The sequence below is a fragment of the Eretmochelys imbricata genome, chromosome 8 (assembly GCF_965152235.1).
Source record: "Eretmochelys imbricata isolate rEreImb1 chromosome 8, rEreImb1.hap1, whole genome shotgun sequence".
Taxonomy (NCBI): domain Eukaryota; kingdom Metazoa; phylum Chordata; order Testudines; family Cheloniidae; genus Eretmochelys; species Eretmochelys imbricata.
Window position 1 is genome coordinate 55028203 of NC_135579.1, and position 22245 is coordinate 55050447.

General features: G+C 45.5%; 1 protein-coding gene and 1 long non-coding RNA gene across 2 annotated transcripts; one reads left to right on the top strand and one right to left on the bottom strand.

Moving 5' to 3' along the window:
- Positions 1–8: 8 nt before the first annotated feature.
- On the top strand, positions 9–14425 carry LOC144269384 (uncharacterized). The gene is made up of 3 exons (XR_013346910.1): positions 9–25; positions 9004–9197; positions 14321–14425. It is a non-coding gene; the product is annotated as an uncharacterized LOC144269384 (long non-coding RNA).
- A 125-nt stretch (positions 14426–14550) lies between these two features.
- On the bottom strand, positions 14551–21913 carry ARPC5 (actin related protein 2/3 complex subunit 5). The gene is made up of 4 exons (XM_077824384.1): positions 21686–21913; positions 19614–19685; positions 17148–17324; positions 14551–15840 (listed from the first exon to the last, which is right to left on the bottom strand). The coding sequence occupies exons 1-4, from the start codon at positions 21827–21829 to the stop codon at positions 15778–15780; spliced, it is 456 nt and encodes a 151-aa protein (XP_077680510.1). The 5' UTR covers positions 21830–21913; the 3' UTR covers positions 14551–15777.
- Between the last annotated feature and the right edge of the window lie 332 nt (positions 21914–22245).

Genomic DNA, 22245 nt, shown 5'->3' on the forward strand with positions numbered 1-22245 from the left:
GGAAGTACAGCAGATGCTGGCCAAGGTAAATTATTTTTCTTAACACATTCTTGATGTGTCACTCTAAATCCTCTCCCACTGCTGCCCCTCACTTCTTTAGACTTTGATTTCCAGGGAACTTCATCTGAAATCATGTGGGCCCGTCAGCTGGATGTTTGTGACTGGGGGAGTGCGCTTGTCATGTGAGTCTGTCAGTGAGCTCGTGACTGTGTCACAGAGCCCTGACAATGCATCCTGGAGGAATCAGGGCCTCAGGACTGCTCGCTGCAGTGCCAGGATCCCCCTTGAAAGGTAGCCTGCAATGTCTCCACCACTTTCCCAGGGCAACTCCTAGCAACAGCCTGGTGCTGATTGCATCATCTTCTCTGCCCTCCAGGGTTGGGAAGGGGAAGTGCAGCCCCTGTAGCTGGCTCAGAAGTGACTTAAAACAGTGCTGAAATGCTGCGGTGTGTTTGCAGCAGTCCTGGGACAAGGCCTGTGGGTGTGGCTTTGGCTGAACTGAGCCAGCCTGCAACGGCTTCTCCCCAGACATTAACATTCTAAAACTCCTGAGATTGTCCTGCTTTAACTCCGTTTTTTTCACATTATCACTCCCCTGAAGAACCCGCTCCAACCACTGCCTTTTGACTGCACCAGAAGCTGACACTATCAGCCATGCAATTACTACAGTCCCATGACTCCACCTCTCCTTTGTCCTGTGCTTCAAGTGCACTTGTCCTGTCGAGAGCAGGACAGACGGGATCTTTCCAGAGCTTTGCTCAACCTCATATGACTTCTTTTTACATGGGAAGAACTGTTTCGTCTCCCTTTTTCTGTGCATTGCCTTCTTCTTGGCTCAGGTACTAGTGGAACGCTGACAGACCCTGGTCGGCGGCAGGCAGGATCGAACCAGGGACCTCTGGAGCTTAAAGCGTGAGCCTCTACTGCATGAGCTAAAAGCCAACTGCCTATTAGCTAAGGTTGTAGGGCAGACTCATTTTCTCTCTCTCGCTCTGAGTGGGCTTGGTGTCACTAGATGGGGCAGAACACCACACCCAGGAGGGGTGTGGGTTACACTAGCTCTGTCTGGGCCTACAGGTTTCCTCACAAGACAAGAAAGGCAAGGCAGCAGATTGGCAGAGGATTTCGGTCTTCAGAGTCTGTGAATTTGGCCCCTTTCACCAGCACTAAATTGACCAGAAGGGAGGCGGTAAAGACCAGTGCAGAGAGCATTAGCCTAGGAGTCAAGTGGCTGCATTCTGTTCCCAGCTCTGCTGGTTACTTTCCTTGGTTACTGTACCTCTGTATCCTTGGGCAAATTATTGTACCTCTGTGCCTCAGTTTCCCCATCTGTAAAATAGGGCTATTTATCTTTACCTTTCTTTCTAAAGTATTGTCAGATCAGGGGATACAGAAGAGCAACATGTTGTTTTTAAAGCTCCAGCTCCTTGGCTACAGCCTAAGTAACTCTTATACAGCCGTGGATAATCCTGTTGGAAATTCTTTTGTCTGATATCTGCTTTTGAGAGTGGGTGGCGGGAGGAAATCTGTACTCCTGAGAACCAATGACTCATTTTCAATCAGAAACACAATACAAAGCATCTCCAACCTGCCAGCTTGCGCTTGCTCTCTCTCAGGTTACAAGCTGAGCCCCTGTCAGCCTCTACTCAGGCACAGCCTGCTCTGGTGGGATCGCTATAGCAACCCCGAGCAACACAGAGGGGACTGTGATCTTCTTGTGCCTCAGGAAAGGGGAAGTGAAGTCTGTGAGCAAGTGAAGTGACCTGGAAGGAAAGGGATGGGAAAACAAACTCTTTAAGTATGGAAACCCTCCTCTGTGGGGCCTGTTGGTGTCTTTTGTACAAGAGTAATTTAAAACTCACGGATGTTTCTTGTTTGTTATTTCATGGAGCGTTTCACATTGGATTACAGATCCCCAAAGGGCACTGCATTGGTACAGTATTTGGGAGCCCTCGGTTCTACTCCTGGCACTGTCACTGTCTTGCTCTGTAACACTGGCCAAGTCACTTCACCTCTCTGTTCTGTCCCTCAGCTTTCCCTTCCAGTCTTTGTCCATCCTGTCTATGTAGGTGGTAAGCTCTGCTAATGCTTGGGGTGCTGATCTCAGTTGGAGCTTCTAAGTGCTACTGTAATATAAATAAACTTTTCCAAAGGGCGAGCGCTACTACAAACATAGACGGTTGATTGCAATGGACCAGGAGCTTTATCCGTGTGAGCGGTAGCTTTCTTATGCAATAACAACTGAAAGAAAGGTGAGAGCCTCTGAAAGGTACATACACTCTGCGATGCACACAGCAACCTTCATTCTAGTCTATTAATTTTTCCTCTATTAAAATAGAAACTAAGCAACCAATGAACCCAAGCTGGTATGAGTGCCAGAGCTGGAATCGCTTCCTCTTGGCACGTTCTCAACCTGATTTATATCGTATAATCTTTTTCATTCTCCTTCATGGTAAATTTCAAGGAGACCAAGCAATTCAGTATGGTAGCATTTTGCTCCTGGGGTTCTTAGAATACAGTACAAACATTGAGCTTTGCGGCACCCTGGTGAGAAAGCTAGGACTATATCGGGCCTACTGAAATGCAGCCGCTTCTGGGGATAGAACGTGGCAGCTGCTTTAAGTATACACAGCAGCAATACACAATAGCTGATTATTATTAACTCTCAGACTGGTAAAAGGGGAAGGATGTAGAGCCATGGAAACTGAAAACTTCTGCGAAGTGCTTTGTGTGCAGTGAGTTTTATTTACTATAGATGATCATAGAATCATAGGAGGATAGGACTGGAAGGGACCTTGAGTCCAATTCCCTGCACTTGTGGCAGGACTACATAATAACTAGACCATTCCTGACATGCAGGTGCTTGTCTAACTTGATGCAAATGGTGGCCATTACTGAAGCAGAGAACAAGGAGGGGAGAAGCATGGTGACTGCTTTGCTGCATGATGGGGGGATTCAAAGTCCACTCCTCTCTGGGGGAATCTGTCCTTTCCCGTCACCCCAGAGCAGAGACTGTGCTGCTGGATTCCTGGGATGCCTCCAGAATGGACAGAGCAGTGAAAGGTGCACACAGCTGCTTCATTGTTACAGCCACCAACTTTCACCGTGCAGACCCTTTTGTGAAGGTTGCTGCCAAGGTCCAAAGGCTGGGTATTAAGAACAGACTGGATTGGCCTGTGTCAAGGTTCCTCCCCCACTCTGAACTCTAGGGTACAGATGTGGGGACCTGCATGAAAAACCTCTTAAGCTTATCTTTACCAGCTTAGGTCAAAACTTCCAAGGTACAAAATATTCCACCCTTTGTCCTTGGATTGGCCGCTACCACCAAACTAATACTGGTTACTGGGGAAGAGCTGTTTGGATGCATCTTTCCCCCCAAAATGCTTCCCAAAACCTTGCACCCCACTTCCTGGACAAGGTTTGGTAAAAAGCCTCACCAATTTGCCTAGGTGACTACAGACCCAGACCCTTGGATCTTAAGAACAATGAACAATCCTCCCAACACTTGCAGCCCCCCTTTCCTGGGAAATGTTGGATAAAAAGCCTCACCAATTTGCATAGGTGACCACAGACTCAAACCCTTGGATCTGAGAACAATGAAAAAGCATTCAGTTTTCTTACAAGAAGACTTTTAATAAAAATAGAAATAAAGAAATCCCCCCTGTAAAATCAGGATGGTAGATACCTTACAGGGTAATTAGTTTCAAAAACATAGAGAACCCCTCTAGGCAAAACCTTAAGTTACAAAAAAGATACACAGACAGAAATAGTTATTCTATTCAGCACAGTTCTTTTCTCAGCCATTTAAAGAGATCATAATCTAACACCTACCTAGCTAGATTACTTACTATAAGTTCTAAGACTCCATTCCTGGTCTATCCCCAGTATAGACAGACACACAGACCCTTTGTTTCTCTCCCTCCTCCCAGCTTTTGAAAGTATCTTGTCTCCTCATTGGTCATTTTGGTCAGGTGCCAGCAAGGTTACCTTTAGCTTCTTAACCCTTTACAGGTGAGAGGAGCTTTCCCCTGGCCAGGAGGGATTTCAAAGGGGTTTACCCTTCCCTTTATATTTATGACAGCCTGATTCAGAATCTTCACCAATTGCAGCCCAGCCCTTGATCTACAACAGAAGCTTTCAATGTCTGGACTGATTTGGAGAGGTGATTTTGTGCTCCCTCCCCTCCCTCCACAGGCCGAATTCTGCAGTGGCTCACCCAGGGCTACCCTGCTGAAGCCAATGAGATCTCATGTGACAAAGGGCAGTGTAGAATTTAGCCCTATCCATTCAGCTGGGGATTGTAGGGCCCAACAGGGAGGCAGACGTGCCCCACCTGTAGTTAGTGAAGTTGTAAGGGGATTTGGGGGATGGAGTGGAATGGGGAATGGGCAGGTGGGAAGGGTGTTCAGGGAGACTGGTGTGAGGGGATAGAAGGAGTGGGCTGGTTTGTTGTGGGGAGAGATCAGAATGGAAATCTGTGGGGCGGCACTTCCTAGAGGATCCCCGTAGTGAGGTGGCATGATTGCCTTGCTTATGAACATGAGAGACTAATGCAGGGTGTATACTTTGCACATTAATCCCCTTCTGTGTGTAAGGGCCCAGTCAAATGCCAGACTCTACAGCTAAAACCACCTCCAGGTAACCCTGATTCTATAATACTAACACCCCCCTTCTGTAATAATACGAGGAGCATGAGAGGAGAGTCCAAGAACAATGCAAGCACCCTGGGAGCAGGTGACTCAGTGGGACTGGGGGCGAGGCCTTCCAGCTGTGCAGCAATGCATGCTTCTTTAGGAGCTCAGTTATTATTAACAAGATGTGCTGATTAATAGCTCACAAAGCACCCTTTGTACCAAAGCACTCGGCAAACTCCATACCACCTTCACCCCCAAACCTACTCCACTGCCTTTCTGTGATCTGAATGAGCTCCCTATTTTACTTTCCTTGACTCCTCCCAGCCAAATGGACTCGTAGAATTGTTGCTCTACAGCACTGCTGAAATATAGGCACCTCTCAGATGGGAAGAAAGCCAATCAGAGCAAAGTGCAGGGGGAAGGGAGAATTTTGTCTGGAACACCTAGACTAATAACTCTATTCTCAACAAGAACAATTGGCTCTTCAGTGTCTACGCAGATGAGACAGGACATTCGTTTCTAAGGTTGCATCTGAAACATACATACACAGTAAATGGCATGAAACAGAATTTATCTACTACAGAAACAGGAAGGGCTGAGATCAGTGTGCCTTCTTCTTTGAAAACATCCTCTCTGCTTTCAGGCCAATTGCTGCTGGCCAGGATACCTATAAATTAGGTGAGTGATGGATCCTGTGTGAGAGATTGTTGACGGATTGTCTGCCTCAACAGGTGAATCATTTTCTGCATTAGCCCTTAGTATCAGGGAACCACAGCTCCAAGGCCTTTCCCAGGTTCCCTGCGGTACGTATTGCTTCATCTGCGATGGAGTGGGGCAAATTCACCAGAATCCTGTTTCCTCGCTTCAGTGAGGGGTTGATTACAACAGGACGAAGCTGTGCCTGGCTGTTACTGCTGTGCATGAAGGCAAACGGTTAGGCCTCAAACTGGGCCCTCTGCCTCCGCATAATGAATTACAGCAGAAAATGGCTTGTGATCTCAGAGGTGCAGCAGGCTGTGGGTGGGAGCGGGATGTGCCTGAATCAGGATGTGTTATGGACTTTGAAGATTGCATCCTAGACACTCACCCACTCCCCTGAATCACACACTATGGCTGCAAGCAGTGAGGGGCCAGCTGTGCTGGCTCCTGTTCAGACACTGGCAGGGGGACAAGGCCTCCTTTGGTTGCTCTGGAGTTTTTAAAGCAAAACTTTAATGTGGGTGATATGACATTCTGCTCTCAGTAGTAGCTATGTAGGCTGCCTGAGCACTCAGGGCCCAACAGTGTGTCCGGCTCCTGGGATCTTCAGAGCCTCACTGCTGTGCTATGCTCTCCTGGCACTGCCGTTCTCCCTGTTGGTAAATGTCTGGGTCACCTTCCCAGCCATGTTCAAGGTCCTTTGAGATTCTTTGTCAGTTCTTGGACCTCATCTGTCCCTGAATTGATAGAGAAACCTCCAGTTGGTGGAGGAGTTAGTCATTGGCTGTTACAAGGGATAGCAAAGCAGTGTTCTGTGCTCAGCCATTGCAGAAGTGGGATGGGAAGTAGATAAGGGGCAGTTTCTACACACTAAGGCCAATGGGAGCAGGGTGGGAAGTGCGCCTGCCACAATCTGCAGTGGGGCTGGTGCCATGCAATCTAGGCAGCACCAAGGCTCCATGCCATAGGTGTGTCCCAGAAGCTAGCGCCACAAACATCAACAACGATCGGAGCTGCTCACAATACACTGGATGTTTCAAGGGAAGTGTAAAAAGGCATTGAGGCAACTTTCAGAAACCAAAACTATTTTGGCTTTCAGTTTTTTTTCATCCCTGTTCCCTTTTCTTGCCCTGTTTCCCCTCCCTCCCGCCTTTTAGTTTTTCTCAATCTCCTTGGAAAAAGTGCATCTCACAGCCCTCCTCGCCTATGCTGCCTACATCCAGTGAATCAGCTCCCACCCCAGCAGTTATAATTACTAGCCCTTTGTGCCTCCTCACTACTTCCTGTCTCTGTCACTTTCTCACTGTAACAGCTTACGTTGTTGTAACTGCTGTGTTAGAGAAGTTCCTGATGGGCACACGTCAGCCAGTTAAAATCTGCACCACCTGGGAGCAAAGATGAGCCCCAAAATCAAAATGTTCATGTCCCCCGTTACAAAGTGTGCATCTTGTTCATGTTACAGTGAACTCAGTGCTTGTGAAAGGTGCCGTGTGGACAGCCTGGAGATCTGAAGATCCATAGAATAGGTACAGCAGGGACTGAGTAAGAGCAGAATGTCATCACCCATGTTTTGCTTTGAAAAACTCCAGAGCAACCAAAGGAGGTCTTGTCCCACCTGCCATGTAGGAAAAACTATTTCACTAGGAGGGTGGTGAAGCACTGGAATGGGTTACCTAGGGAGCTAGTGGAATCTCCATCCTTAGAGGTTTTTAAGGCTCAGCTTGACAAATCCCTGACTGGGATCATTTAGTTGGGGTCGGTCCTGCTTTGAGCAGGGGATTGGACTAGATGACTGCCTGAGGTCTCCTCCAACCCTAATCTACTATGAGTCAACCTATTCTGAATGGACTGTTTATAGGGGTGGATGGAGAGAACATAGTTCAGTATCCATAATCCCTTCAGTCCTTGATGGCTCTATCCCAGGGGTGGGCAAACTACAGCCCAGGGCTGCATCCAGACCTTCAGACGTTTTAATGAGGCCCACAAGCTCCCCCGGGCTGCTTCCGGGAGCTGCCTGAGGTAAGCGCTGCCCAGAGCCTGCACCCCTGACCCTTTCCGCACCCCGACCCGCTGCCCCAGCCCTGATCCCTGTCCTGCCCTCCAAACCCCTCGATCCCAGCCCAGAGCCTCCTCCTGCACCCTAGAGCCTGCACCCCTCACTCCCCCACCCATACCCCAAACCCCTGCCCCAGCCCAGAGCCCCCTCCCACTCCCTCAATTCATTTCTGGCCCCACCCCCAGAGCCCTCACCCGCACTCCAACCCTCTTCCCCAGCCTGGAGCCCCCTTCCGCACCCTGAACTCCTAATTTCTGGCCCCACCCCCAGCTGGAGCCCTCACCCCCTCCCACACCCCAACCCCCAATTTCATGAGCATTCATGGCCCACCATACAATTTCCATACCCAGATGTGGCCCTCGGGCCAAAAGGTTTGCCCACCCCAGCTCTAGCTAGAAGGGGGGGGGTCAACTAGGATGATGGCTTTTGTGATTTGGACACGTGTTCACTAGGAACTGGATTGAGAGCCACAAATTCATTTCAGATGTGCCCTCAGTCAGTAGATGATAAGTACTGATCTTGCCTCTGTTTGATTTAGTGATCTAGAGTGAAAGACTCCGTATCCCCAAAGCCCCTGAACTAGCCAGTACGTGCCAAATGTAATTAGATTGTAATTTTTTTGGTGCAGGCAGGGAGTGTCTTTTAGTTCTGTATCTGCACAGAGCCTCGCACAATGGGGTCCTAGTCCATGACTGGGGCGCCAAGGGGGTACCGCAATACAAATAATAAATAATTCGTTCAATTCATTTCCCTTTGTGCTTTTGCTGTCAATCTAATAAACAAGACGACTGTGTGGCCCGCAGGCCTCCGGTTCCCACAAATATTCTGACTGGTTTTTAAAGAAAGTGATTACTCTCCCTTTCCCCCATTTTGATTAGCTGGTTTGAGGGAAGGTCTCAGCTACCCATAAAGCATGTGTTCTCTCCCTTTCCCTCACAACCAGTCTTGAAGCAGTAGAATTCTGCCTTTGCTGGAGGGGAAAAAGTAGCCTTATTAGGGTCCCATCCAATACTACTGGCGATCAGTCAGGCATTTCCTGATGCTATATGGGGCAATGCATAAATCCCAACAATTCCACTGCATAGAAAGCAAGAGTGCACAGCATTTGTCCACCCAAAGGTCACATGAAACAACTTGCCAGGCACCCCCAAGGCCATGCCTAATTTGCTTAAACTGCAGACTGTAGGGCAATATGGCCTGTAGCAACCACAGACTCCCACATGTACCAGGTGTCTTTGCCGCACAGCTCAACCTAATACATTGCATGTTTGGCCTTATAGACTTTCCAGGCTGCAATTCCATTGATAAGATGATGGAAGAGCTAGGCCACACTGTAGAACTCAGAGCTTCTTATTTGATTCCAGGATACACTTCAGCCATAGGATGAAATTATGGCTATCCGCTCTCTGCGCTGTACTACAGTCAGTGAACTGGCCTCTCTCAGCCACAGCGATGGATCACCTTTCCCTGTTTTGCACAGCTGCACAGTTCAATGCAGATTTACAGAGACTGAGAAAGGTTCAGCTTCTCTGACTAGAATATTATTGATCGGTGTGGTTACTGTCTGGCCCCCCACAACTAATCAGTTGCTTTTTGCCCTTTTCCTCCTGCTAGCCATCCCCATGGGTGACACAGCCATGGACGGCATCAGGGTGGCACAGTGTGATGCAATTGTGGTCTCCGCCAGAAGACTCCTCACTGCTGTATTGGAAAGAGCTGCTCCACAGCTGCAGCTCACCTGACAATTCGTGACTATGCAACCATCCTTTCCCAACGACTAGCATCCAAAGCCATTCAGACACTCCCAGGTAAGGTTACCCGCATTCATGTCATTGTATACTAAAAGGAGGAGATGGCAGAGCCAAAGGGAGAAAAGAATAGCACCACTTCACCTATCCATGACTGTCTTCATCCAAGAACCAGCAAGCACTTTCTGAATGGGCCTTCTAACCAGCCCTGTGAGACTTATCTTATGTACTTCTATAGCCCCTTACCATAGTATCTGAGAGCCTCACACTCTTCAGTGTAGTTATCCTCACAACACTCCTGTAAGGTAGGGAGATGCTATTATCTCCATTGTACCGCTGGGGATCCCTAGCACAGAGAGATTGAGTGATTTGCCCAAGGTCACACAGGAAGTCTGCAGTGGAGAAGGGAACATGATTCTAGTCTCTCCAGTCCCAGCCTAGCACCATAACTGCCTGTTCATGTCAGACAGGTGTGTGTGATTCCCTAGTTCACTGCTGGAGAAATAGGAAGCACAGAGCAGTTCAGTGACTTGCCTAAGAGTCACCGGCAATGCTGGGACTTCTACTCCAGACTAGTTAGCCCCTGTACTGCCCTCTAACTTGACAATATTCCTTCTACCAGAAAGTCTTTAAATCATGAGAGAAACGTGATCAGCAGGATTTTCTTGGAGGCACAGCACAGCACTGGAGGGGAACAGAGCATACCAGTGGTAGGACATATTGCAGGGAAGTGTGCCAACATTGGGTTGTAGTTATTGGGGGAGAGGACACATGCTGGGATACCCTACTGAGTGATCTTGTTCTAGATCTGAAGATGGGCAGAGGGCTGTACACACAGCTGGTAAGTTGGTTACATTGTATGATACAGAGGGTGGAATTGTCTGGTTTATTGATGGGGTGCTGGTGAAGCTCCCTTTCCTTCTTTCCATTGTGAAAGGCTTCTGGAAGGATCTTTGTGGAGATGCATGGAGGGGCTGCTGCCCAGGACCTTAGGAATATGCCTGAATTCTGGAGGAAGGGAAATCAGGCAACAAATTCTACTCTGACAATTGAATTGTGCCCAGGCCTGCAGACATTTCAGCCGTGGGTCTCAGAAAATGAAGAGCACATCAGACATGCCCTAGAATTCCCCTCAAAGCAGCGTTTTCATTTCTGAAGTGCCAACTCAGTTTTTAAAAGCTCCTATTAATTTTAATTCCTTAGGTTTAGGACTTTCCATAAGAGCAGAGAATGATAAACCCACTCTCTTGGGTTATCAGGTTAATAATATTTTATGTAGCTAAATACCCCCTGCAATTTTAGTTGAAAAGAGTATTCTCTAATTCCTGTAACTAAAATGTTGCTTTGCATTGTTAACAGCTGCTGTCTTTCACCTCAGAGGTGGCTGCATTTCAGTGGTGCGCAAAGTGATCATTGTATACATTGTGTCTTAATAAATCCTCGACCCTCATTTAGCGGTGAGAAAATGTTGTTGAAGTTAAACATCACTATAGAATTTCTGAAAGAAAATAAACCTTATTTCCTCCGTTGGATTCTAGCAGATTCTCTCTTCTCTGAATCAACTGGTTCTCTTATTTGTTTCAGGACACCAGGAATATATATATTTTTAATTTGAGATTATTTCCCCCTCTTCTAATGACTGGAACTTCTGTGCCCTACATAGATGAAATGTGCAATATTCAAATAATCGTCACAACTCTACCCATTTACTGTTTATCCTATACTCACGTACATCTATACGCATCTTCTTTTACTTAACACATCACATCCAGAAGACACATAGATATTTATAGCAATCAATCCATGGCATCGAGATGTAGCTGTCCTTGCTGCCTTGGAATATCTAGTGCCACCTGAAGGCAGCTGACACATTCTAGCATCAGTTGATTTCAAAGATGTGTGTACAGTGCCTAGCTCAGTTCATAGATTCCAAGGCCAGGAAGACCAGTGTGATCATCTAGTCCAGTGGCTCTCAAAGTTTTGTACTGGTGACCCCTTCCACATAGCAAGCCTCTGAGTGCGATCCACCTTACAAATTAAAAACACTTTTAAAATATATTTAACACTATTATAAATGCTGGAGGCAAAGCAGGGTTTGGGGTGGAGGTTGACAGCTCACGACCCCCAGTGTAATAACCTCACGACCCCCAGTTTGAGAACCCCTGATCTAGTCTGACCTCCTGTATAGCATAGGTCATAGAACGTACCCAAAATTATTCCTAGAGCAGATCTTTTAGAAAAATATCCAATCTCAATTTTAAAATTGTGAGTAACAGAGAATTCACCACGACCCTTAGTAAATTGTTCCAATAGTTAATTACTCTTACCGTTAAAAACGTACACCTTATTTCCAGTCTGAATGTGTCTAGCTTCAACTTCCGCACACTGAATCATGTTATACCCTTCTCGGTTAGACTGACGAGCCCATTACTAAATATTTGCTCCCCATGTAGATACTCAGATTGTAATCAAGTCACCTCTTAACCTTTTTTTTGTTAATCTAAATAGATTCAGCTCTTTGAATCTATCACTATAAAGTGTGTTTTCTAATCCTTTAATCATTCTTGTGGCTCTTTTTTGAACCCTAATTTATTAACATCCTTCTTGAATTGTGGGCTCCAGAACTGAACACAGCATTCCAGAAGTTGTCATACCAGTGCAAAATACAGAAGTAAAATAACCTTTCTGCTTCTACTCAAGATTCCGGTTTAGGCATCCCAGGATGCATTTGCTCTTTTGGCCACAGCATCACACTCGGAACTCATGTTCGGTTGACTATCTACAAGGATCCCCCCCAAATCTTTTTCAGAGTCACTGCCTGCTAGATCATAATCAGGTCTTTGAATTTAGGATGGAAGAAAGTGAGGCACCACTAACATTGGCTAGAAGGAGGAAGGAATGGCAGAATCAGGTATGATGGACCTTACTTTGAGAAAGGGCAAAGAGGGATAGTGAAGAAAAGGCATCAAAAGAGATGGGAACTAGCTGGAGGAGGAGAAGTATGAACAGGGGACAGCAGGAATAGAAAGCGAGGTGGAGGACATATTAGGAGAGATGAGTCTGCCAGCTAACCTTGTATAGATGTGATTAGAATTATCCACTTTGGGAAGAGTGAGCGTTACCTTAAGGGACTGGGCTTGATTCATATTTGCCCTGCTGAAAAGGTGATAACCCTAAAAGCCTATGAATGCCTACGCAGGTTTCCCTATTTGCTAGAGTAGTTCTGCCTTTTGTAAAAGGTGGACATGTTGCAGGAGTACAGGGAGATCCCATTGAAAAATCTGTGTATAAGGCAATGTGAAAGGCCTTGGCTTCTTTACAGGCTAAGTAGTGCATGGTAGTAGATAGTCATTGTAAGTAAAACTGAACATTACAGGAAGTAGACAAACTCTACAATTATTTCTCTGTTAATAGAGCTTGTTTTGGGGCCATTCACAGAGCAACGCGCTATGAATTATCCTAGCCTGATGCCACATTAAAACCAGTCATTTATTACCCCGGCCCTCTTATTACTCAGTACAGCTGGAATTTTGAAATCATCTTCTGCATATCAGGACTAGTGTGACCTTGTCATGCTTTATATCTTCTTCCTCTCTAAACCACTCAAATGCAGGCTGAGTAATTTCAGTACTGGGTTTTTCCTCTTTATTAACACCATGACCTAGGAAGAGCAGTGTTCTTTCAGTAATAAGCTTCCTTATGCAGCTCCTCACATAGACCTTAAAGACAGCTATAACTGGATATGATTTATAGATTTCTATGAATCAAATGTACTGCAGTCATGCCTAAATAATGTATCTCATATCACTAAAATGAGCAAGAGACTGACAGTACATGAACCAGTGGAAATGGGAATAATGTCTATTGTCCAGACCTGGTTGGGACTGAAAGGCAGATAAAATATGTAGTACATCATGCTGGTAGGATGTTTGTTTTTGTGTATGTTAAATAGGGCAGAGAACTGATCCCCATAAGTGGTAAGAGGATTTAGTTAACACCTTTTCTTTGTGAGACACACGGAACTGGGAAAAGGAAACAGACTTTAGGCTGGGAGAGAGAAACCTGATTTTCCCATATTTTATCTTAACACTGTGAAACATGAACTTGGCCCAGATTACCAAAATTTTCTGTAGTGTTTGACTAGCAAAGTATTTTGTCCCTAGCCCTCTTGTTTGTTTTTTCTTTCTGTTATTTGTCAATACATCTTGGTTTTGTTTACGACTACCTGAATTAGGTGGTGGATACTAGCAGTGGGGCAAATCACTGCTGGGTGCCTCAGACTGACTTCAGAAAGGGCAGAATAAATAGGTAACTGCTTGAGTGCAGGTTGTGATCCCACACTCCCCAATCAGAGCAATGGAGCTCGTATGGAGGGAGCGAAGTTACATGAAGAGCTGTAATTAGTTACTGCAGAGACCACTGTGGAGCAAACACTGACAATGCTAACAAATTGGACTTATTCACTCAATGCAAATAATATAGCTTAGAAAGCTTTTTTCCTAGTAGAAAAAATGTCACTATTCCTCATCCTTACATGTACATTCATGACTTCTCCCCGCAAACTCCAATTCACAACTAAATGTGAACTTAATACTGGTAAGAAAACTGTAGATGCTAGATGCACATTTCAAAAGTGACTCGTAACTTTGGTTGCCTCACTTAAGGCATCTTTGACCCTTGACTGTCAAAGTGCCTGCCTTTGAAAAATTAGGCCCCTTTAAAACAGTCAAGTTGGGCACCAAAAATATGGATACACCCAAAATCATTACTCACTGACATGGCCTAAGTCCTATTCAGAGAGCAACTAGTCTATGCATAAGCACTTCAAAGTGACCGTGCAATCCACTGCTCAGTGATGGAGTATTTCTTTGGGAATTAGGCCAGGATGAAAATATTCAAATGAATTCACTTAGACATGAAGTAGCCACAAAGTTTTCAGCACTTAAAAAAAATGTAAGAAAAAAAAAAAAAGCAGGAACTAACAAGAATGAGACTTCAGGAGCTATTGTTTTTTTCCTTTCCTAGCTAATCATTTTTCATAAGGAAAGTAGGGTGGGGGAATGAGTTTAAAAATCTCTTCATTGTTCTTACTGATATGTCCGTGTGCAAAAAAAGGATCCAATGAAGTTGGAAAACACAGCTACATTTTTGAATAGTGTTGGTGTCCACATATCTTGATTTAGGTAGAGCATTCAAGACTGCTACAGTATGATCCAGGCCTATGATTACTTACACGTGCAAAGTGCTGCTGCAGAAACAACCTTGGCAGGAAAAAGACTGGAGGTGAAGAGCAGAAGTCAGGTGACTATTTCGGCTTTTTTCCTTCCTCAATCCTTCTGTTACTGTGTGAATTTCCCAAATTCAGAAATAAAGCTATCAGAACAATTAACACCAAGGAATTTGAAACATTAAATAAATATTCAGTGACAATTTATTATCTGATCTTTATAATTTTACAAAAAAAAGCAAGTATCAAAAAACAGCAAAGATTTTCACGAGTTCCTCCTAAACTGGTGTAAAATGTGAATGTAAGACACAGGCTGGCCTTGCTCCTGGTCATACACATTCAAGGTTATCCCTGGGCTGGGGTGCACTGGGCCTTTGGAAAATTTTTATTTTAAAAAGCACCTGTCTTTTTTGGGGACTTGACTTGATTCACCCAAGTCACTTTGTACTGAAATATAACATGGAGTGCGTACCTATTAGGATCAGAAATTAATCTCTTCTGGATCCCATGTACCTGAACACTGATCAAGGGGCTTTGCAATGGACACATTAGGCACCAGTCTGCATTTCTCAGATTACTAAAAGGCAGCTACTACATTGTGTTAGCTACAATCACTTTTTGCCCCCCTGCCCCGCCCCAACATGCTGCAATGGATTTAACTGTATAACAGCCCCTTCTATTTTTCCTCATCAGGATCTCAGGTCCAAAAAAGGAAAGCTTCAGTAGGTTAAAGCCCAGGGGAAATGGACCGTCATCCTTAAATATGTCATACAACTGTGTTGTGATGCCTTAGACAATTCTGCAACAGTGTGACTCTCCCATTGTGGACCCAAGACTTGAATGATCAAAGGAAACAGAGATAAACCATAAATGTGAGATAGGAAAAAATACTCAACTCACTGGATGGATATTCTGGTTCTTTTGAGCCAGAGCTTGTTCTTCTACTGTACTTGCTGCTGTAGGGTTCAGAGTTTGAACAGGAGAAGCATAGTCCAGTTTCCATTAATAGCTGCACCATCTTTCAAAACATACAGCTTACATTGAACACTGCCTGGTTAGCTAAAGAATTAAGACACTGCCCTGAGTCCCTCAGTATCTGCTTGGAAAGTCAAGTCAAAATCTGGCATGATAATACATGAATGTAAATCATCTTACACAAAGACTTGTGTATATGTCACTGAAATGCTTTTGAGAGTACCAAATACTCCTATTAGAAATAAAATGGCACCTCTATTATTACCCGAACAGCAAAAGGAACTCAGATATGCATATTTTGTCATAGATATGAGAGAGGAAGCAAGAAGGCAAGCTGAGAGACAGATGCTACCCCCAGGGCAGCAGTGGCATTTGGTTGTTTTGGTCATTGTACCAGCATTTTGCACACCCACGGCAGGCAGTCACTGGCTGCTGAACTTAAACCGTTTTTCTGGCAGTCAAGACACGGACAATGGACCCTACACCTCCAGCAGCGAGAGCCTGAAAACAGAGAAGTAACAGTTAATATAAAGCCACAAAAACCAGAGACAAACAATTACTACTTGGACTTCAGTACGTTTCATTTGAACATCTCAGAGTGTTCTACAGACACTAAACGTCAGCATTCTGCAATAGGGAAGCATTACTACATTCATTTTATAGATGTGGAAATGGATTCAGGCATTAGATAACTGGCACAAGCCAGAGTCACTGGGGGAGTCAGGACTCTTGGGTTCTATTCCCAGCTAAGTCCCCAGCTTTGACCTTTAGATTATATTGCCTCGGTGCAAGACGACAGTTTTTAGGAAGTATGTAATGGCTCATTTTCATTTTTACCTAATACATGATCAAACTTCACCTCTAAAGTCTGCATGCATCAATATGCAGTAGGAAGTGTGTATTAATTTCACATGGTTCCCTGGGGAACCTTGTCCTTCCCATCCCAACTGTTGCAATATGAACACTGGAATTTTAAGGGGAAGAAGGTGTGACAGGGTCGGGCCAGATGGCTATAGAAGAGTGATCAAAGGGAGATATTAGCCCCAGATTAAGCAGGTCCCTTTTCCCTGGGTAAGATAACAGGGGCAGTTCCAGAACAATCAGGAACATGCTGGAACCAATTAAGGCAGGCAGGCTAATTAGGACACCTGGAGCCAATAAAGAAGCTGCTAGAACCAATTAAGACAGGCAGGCTAATCAGGGCATCTGGTTTAAAAAGGACCTCACTTCAGTCAGTGAGGGGCGCGCAAGGAGTAGGGAGTGAGAAGGTGTGCTGCTGGACCACTGAGGAGTACAAACGCCACCTGGCATGAGGAGGAAGGTCCTGCAGTGAGGATAAAGAAGGTGTTGGGAAGGGGCCATGGGGAAGTAGCCCAGGGGGTTGTAGCTGTCACACAGCTGTTACACGAAACACTGTAGACAGCTGTGATCCACAGGGTCCTGGGCTGGAACCCGGAGTAGAGGGCAGACCTGAGTTCCCCCGATCCCCCTCCTGGAGGAGTGTTTGACCTGTGGGTCCTACCAGAGGGAAAGGTCCCTCCCAGAGACTGTGGGGATTATTCTCCTTCCTTTTCTCTATGCTGGCCAGTGATGAGGTTAGCTGAGTGAATGGCAGGTTTGAGCCACAAGCAAGGGCTGCTGTGAATCTCAGAGGCGAGCAAATCCGCCAATAACCGCAGGACCCACCAAGGCAGAGGAGGCACTTTGTCACAAAGGATGATTCTTGTTGGACTCAAGACAGAGTCCTGGATGTAAGGGTCTCTGCTAACGCAAATTATCAGGCCAAAAGTGACAGACGATCAACACACCTTTTCATGCCACTGCAGTAACACAGCACTGCTGTTGTCAGAGGGGCTCTCAAATCCCTTGTAGATGTATTTCATTAGCAGATCAACTCCATTCTTGTCCAGAGATTGTACTGCCTTTTCAATATCATTGGCTTTGAAAGAGATGAGGACTTTCAGGACAATGCTTTCTGCACGATCCTGTAAATGAGGGAAAAAGTCACAACCTGGAACTGAGCTGATCCATACTCACATGGTCTGCGGCCAAATGTTAATGATCTCTCAGCTCTGGGAGGCAGAACACTTCTATTTTTAACAATGCAAAAATGTTCTGTTAAGGCAGCTCATACACACACCAAGTTGTCAAGCAAACTGTAGAACAGATGTCCACCTCTGCCCTATGACAGCATGACCTCAACTGACTTTGCTACACAGATCTGTAATTCTAAATGAATTTCAATTTACAGCTAACATATGTAATTAATTTGAAATTAAGTTTTAGATAAGTTAAACAGGTAGCGCATCCCCAGTTGGGCAAAGGAAGCTAGTCTCAAAAAAGAGACACTCATTTTCTTCACCGGGTTTGTAACAAGCTTGTTCTCTTCTAGGTTTCTATCTCTGCTCACCAAGCTTGGCTTTTGTTTGCAGGACTCCACCCATAGTACTGTATAAGGGCTATACTGAACTTTATCACTGTTAATGTGTCATGGACTGGAAAGTTCCAACTTATTTTGAACTAAGAAGACTAAGGGTTTGATTGGCTTTCCTCTCACAACCTAAGCCTCCTCTTATTTTACATTTTGTCTAGATGGACAGCACTGCTGTGGAACAGAAGTGATCTTAAAGGAGTCTGCTCCCAAATTTCAGAAGTATCCCTACTCAGCACTGTCTGATACCTTAGCTTTACTCCCTCTCTTCCCCCATTGACTACTGTATTATAACTACTGCTTTAATTCTGTGTACGCAATGTTTTACAAAATCCTTGGAAAACATCTTTAAGGCCCGGTCAGCATTACCAGCATGAAATAGTTCCTGGTAATATGACTGCTTAATCTACAGAGGCCAACCCAAACATTTGAAGCCACAGTTAAAAGCAGCTGAACTGTCACATCCATGCTGAAATACAACTACTAGCACCAAATGTTTCAGATAACTGTTTTTGAGAACTGACCTTGATGCCATTTCAGGATCAAGAATTTGTGTAGCATGGCTAGGTCCTATCATCACCCATTCTGTAAGATCAACCTCTTCTCCCCCGCCCCCAAAAAGTAATTTTCTTCCTCTGTTCACTCAACCACTTGAGAGGCAGCAATATAAGAAACCTTAACTGTTAGAATGGATTCCTCCTGTGTATAATCCCACTGAGCAAGTACTGTCTGCAGTTGCTTCCCAAAGGAATTATAGCCATTATCTTTCCCAGTAAGCAGACACATCCTGCAGCCATTTGATTTAGTGAGCCTTCTCAGATATGTAGTAGCAACAGTGATTTGGTGGGAGGCTCTTATTCTAAAATAAGAATGATGCCAAGAACAAGCTCGCGAGACAGAGCTGCCAGGTCTGCAGGTTTTCACAAGGCTTTGGGACACCAGTCATATTTTAAGTCTTTTTTCCAAGTGAAAAAACACTTTGTACAATGGCACTACTTTGTACAGCCGATCTGCCCCATGTGTACTGTGTCGTGTATTTCACTGTCAGAAGTTTTAATACTTTACTACAGTTAGCCCTGCAGAAGCAACTTAACTGTGGAAGAGCAACTTAGATTTATTTGCCCCCTACATCAGAATTAAGTTACAGTAGCCCCTATGCAACCCTAATGTCTTTGTATTATACCTTCAATGATACCAGTGCACTTCTAGTGAAGGAAACATTGTCACAGATGTAAAAAAGGGCAAAATTACCTGCAGAATTTCTTACTTGATGATGCCCTTGCTAGCAAGATCGTTAAGTGATTCTCACAATCCCAAGTAAATTTGTAGGGCTGGCAGTTGGGGGAAGCAATCTTTACTGGGAAATTTGGTCTAGTGTCACAAACAAACATGGAATCCCACAGATATATTCTTACAGAGTGAATGCTTAGAGCAGAACTCCACTTTAAACAGAGCTGTGTGGGTGGCTACAGTATGGTAGATTCCTATAGTTTATCTGTGCATCGTTCAGTCTGCTTTGGGCATCCATAACACTCAAAACTAGTTTTTGGGAGCCTTATCCAACAGGCAAGTATGTGTGCACAGTACAGTCAAAGCTCTATCCTGGGAGTGCTTATACTTTCTAAGTTCTTATTGTTAGCTAGAATTATGGACTCAACACAGTAGCCAATCAGTGCCTACTGTTTTGGGGCCTTTTTCATAGGCCTACTTTGGCAGAGTACAGTTTGGCAAAAGGGAAGAGCTTAATAAGTCTCGAGAGGGGAAGTGAGAAATCTATAGAGGACAAAGAATTAGGAAAATTCACAGCATGGCATATAAATGTGAGAGTTATTGATTACTTCACCTTTACTGCTTGGTTCTTGGTGTTGGTTGGAGGATTCTTCAGGGCTGCCTGCAATGCAGCCATCATGTTCCCTGTGAACAATGGTTAAGGAAAGATGGGGAAACAAGGACTTGGAAAGCAGTAGAGCTAGTCACAATACAGTGGGGTTCACATGGAACCTGTTCATTACTCGGAATATCAGCTATGGAGTTGCTGAGAGAACATCTTCCATATTGAACACTTCAGTGAGTGCAACGTAAGGTAACAAATACTAGCCAATTACTAAAAGCAATGGGACAGTACTAAGGTGGTCCAGTTTTCAGTACTGGAGAGCACCAATCACAGAACAAGGATCCAAATAATAGAAACATTTAGACATTCCACCCATTCTATCTTCAAACACCACACATAATGGCAAAATATCATGCAACAAGCTATAGCACGGCTGTTTGCAAAATACAGAATGATGTGATTGCTGAAATAAACTGTTAGTGGGAACATCTGTGGCCCATAAATTGGAAAAATACCATCAGTCAGGACCTCAAACTAAACATTGAAAAGAAAGGTCAATCTGTCAGTCAATTCATCACACTGTAGTTGATTATGATTCAAGAGAGTTTTCTATTCAGATTCTTATACTGCATCCACCACTGTGGTATCTAAAAACCTCCCAGTCGTGCATTAAGTGACATGACTAATATGCACCACAGATAAAGTTCATTATAGAACAACAAGATTCCAAGACTGCCTTCATCACTGTCATGAACCAGAAGGAGCACAAAACATGCTCTAGAGACATAGATAATTCAGGCTTCCTGCTGACTGTACAGAAAAGGAAGCTAAGCAGCTCCCACTTGAATTTTCTTAAAGGGTTTCACAGTTTTGAGCACAGAAATTTGCCTTTCAGGTTTTTTTTTCCCCCACCTCCAGGAACTGCCAAAACTGAATCACAAAACCCAAGTACTCCTTTTCTCCTTACAGTGTGCATGATGAACACCCATTTTTTCATGTTCTGTGTGTATATAAATCTCCTCACTGTATTTTCCACTGAATGCATCCGTTGAAGTGAGCTGTAGCTCATGAAAGCTTATGCTCAAATAAATTGGTTAATCTCTATAGTGCCACAAGTACTCCTTTTCTTTTTGCAAATACAGACTACCACGGCTGCTACTCTGAAACCTGTCATTAATCCTACGTGGTTCAGCCTCGCCTTGAAAAGGCACTCCTGAAGAGAAATGCTTTAATATGTGGAAGTGAAAAGCAATTAGATTGTCACGGACTGGGTGCAATTATTCCCATAAAAGGAAAACCACACAGAGCGCACACTTCCTCCAACCCTGAAGCCTAAGAAAAGGGGTTTGAGGGCAGGGCTTTCTCTTTGCTCCTCCCTCCTGCTCTTGTGAGGACAGACAAGACCACATCCTCAAGTGTCTTCCCGCCCCAGAGAACTGGAAATAAAAAAAGCTAATATTAACATATATAAATACAATTGTAGAGGGGCAACTGTCTCCATGGATAGCAGGGTGCTCAAGCCAGGGATTAAACAGAGACACGCTAGGAAGTTTTACATTGTTTGGAACACATTTAATTGAAAATCTATTGTTTAAGAACCTAACACCTGGGTTTTAATCTGTGTGTTTCCTACTCCTGCACTTACACTCAAAGACAACAGTTATTTATTTCATTCTGTGGGGCTAGGTGCTATTGGCCGTCCTTGCCCAACCTGAAGCCTGCCCCTAGGAAGCCACAGATGTACAGGGGAGACCAGTTCGAGAGAGAGAGAGGGCTGTGGTGAATCTGAGCACTGGACATGGAGGATCCTCTCCCCCTTCCCCTAGACAGTAACTTTCCAGGCCAGCAAGACCCTGGCACACTCAATGCAGGGTGGCACAGGCGAGCCCCATCCCCCCTCCTGTGCCCTGGGCATCCTACAAGCCTGGTAGGCTCAGTCGAGGGCTGGGGACCACTCCCCACCCCGGGGCTCGGCACGGAACCGGGCAGGGCAAGGCAGGGGGCCAGCCCCCTCCTCCCCTCGCGCTCCTGGCCTCAGCGCCAGGGGTCAGGACTCTTTCTCCGGCATTGGCGGAAGGATATTGCCGCAGGCACGAGTCCACCTCGCTCTCGTCGGGCCCGGCCTGGCCGTCGCCTCCATCCTCCTCGTCCACGAATTTGTTCTCGTCATATTCATCCACATCCACGCGGCGGAAGCGCGCAGAGGACACCGTGTTCTTCGCCATCGCCCCCGAACCTACCGGCGCCTCTCGTCCGCTCCCCTCCGCAAGGCGGTGCCCGCCCCCTACTGCCCACAGCGAGCAACACCGCGCATGCGCAAGGAGCAGAGTTCCTTCCGCCTCTCACTTCCGCTCACGCGCAGTAGGAAAGATCGCGCTCGATCGACAGTCTCTTCCTACCTAACAGCCATACGCGCTCGCCGTTCGTGGGTGGCGCATGCGCAACACAACTGCGAGTCTCTTTTTACACATGCGTGTTTTAAATTCCGCACCTCCCTCTTCTGCGCATGTGTTCTGAACAGACTTCCTCTTTCGGCATCCGGCAGGCCTTGCGCGGAGGCGTAGAGAAGGCAACCCTCAAGTGGGCGGAGGAAGGCAGGGTCTGGGGAGGAGCAGGTGAGCTGTTGCGATTGGTCGGCAGG